The sequence below is a fragment of the Elephantulus edwardii genome, unplaced genomic scaffold (genome assembly GCF_000299155.1).
Source record: "Elephantulus edwardii isolate Elephantulus edwardi_28Jun2011 unplaced genomic scaffold, EleEdw1.0 scaffold00232, whole genome shotgun sequence".
Taxonomy (NCBI): domain Eukaryota; kingdom Metazoa; phylum Chordata; class Mammalia; order Macroscelidea; family Macroscelididae; genus Elephantulus; species Elephantulus edwardii.
Genome location: NW_006399982.1, coordinates 4,493,828 through 4,495,033, shown reverse-complemented (window position 1 = coordinate 4,495,033; position 1,206 = coordinate 4,493,828). Strand labels below are relative to the sequence as shown.

At 43.3% G+C, this 1,206-nt stretch overlaps 1 protein-coding gene across 1 annotated transcript in view; it reads right to left on the bottom strand.

Moving 5' to 3' along the window:
• Nucleotides 1-1,206, bottom strand: part of LOC102864266 (protein unc-13 homolog B-like) — a 189,093-nt gene that overhangs the window by 7,438 nt on the left and 180,449 nt on the right. The window contains exon 13 of the mRNA XM_006898554.1: nt 755-833. Within this exon, the coding sequence (XP_006898616.1) occupies nt 755-833 (79 nt within the window). The remainder of the gene's footprint in view (nt 1-754; nt 834-1,206) is intronic.

The following is a 1,206-nucleotide window of genomic DNA, read 5'->3' as shown; positions in this document are numbered from 1 at the left end:
ATCTGAACCCAAATCCACCCCGACCCCTCTCCCAAGGCTACAGAAAACTCCTTGAGCTGATTCTGAAGATGAAGCAAATAAGAGTGTGACTCAGAATGGAAGCTTCTGGTCATCACAGAGGTCATGAGATCAGCCTTAAATCTGTTTCAATTGAATTCCACATTTTCCCCCCTTACACCTCAATGCTAGACACTGAGTTAAGGATTAGGGCAACAGAGAGAATACAGACAGTCTATATATCTTTTTTAATCTTTATTATTTTTTTGTGTGTGTATCATCAAATCAGATATGACTGGTATAAGAGGTGATTGCCCCTCCTTTTCCAGCAGAGCATCTGGTGGATCCGAACTGTGTACCTCTAGGATTGCAGTGCAGATTTTTGCCACTAAGCCACCAGAGCTCCCTTGATAGTCTATATTTTTAGGGAGGATATATTCACTTGTCTCAAAGAACAAGTTATGTTATCTCACTCCCTGATCTGACTCACAGGCTAGAAGGAGGTTCTAGGTAATAAAAAAAGGCTATGGTGATATAGTGAACTCAGTTTTGAGAATCCAAACCACAAATGTTTCAGTGGACTATGGAGAGAGTTAGAACAAAGTCTCACTGAAACTAATGCTGATTCACAGCAAGGCTTTAAATGATTGCTCAACAGACCAATCAGACGAGCCCCTAAATGGACCACTTCCAGTAGTGACAGCTTGCCAAAGCCCAGCAGGGAACATCCCAAGGCTACTGTACAAGTCTCACTCACCAAATCACTGACAAGCGGTAAAGGCTTCTTTCTGCGTAGATCTGGCATGCTGTCAATGCCATACAGACCTCCAGCTGGCCTAAGGAGAGAGGAAAATATGTCAGGATCTCTGGCCCTGTGTTTGAGTGTCTTCTACGTTCACTGTTCCATTTTTCTTGATACTTCCCTTGCCTGGATAAGATGAACTGACCTCTGCCATGCGCCTTTGAGGATAAGGAAGACAGAAAATAAGACCGGGATGAAAAGCAATAAAACTTGATCTCAGAGTGCCTCCCCCTGCCACCACATCGACTGTTTCTATGGTTTTAGCCAAGGTTTAAGAGTTCTTTTATCCCGCAGTGACAGCTGAAGGTATTTCTGTTTGTTTGAAGGTCTTTGTGCTCCATAAAGAGCCTGGATAGTGCAATCAGTTTCCAGTCTATAACGTCAGTAGTTTGAACCTACCCAGTAGC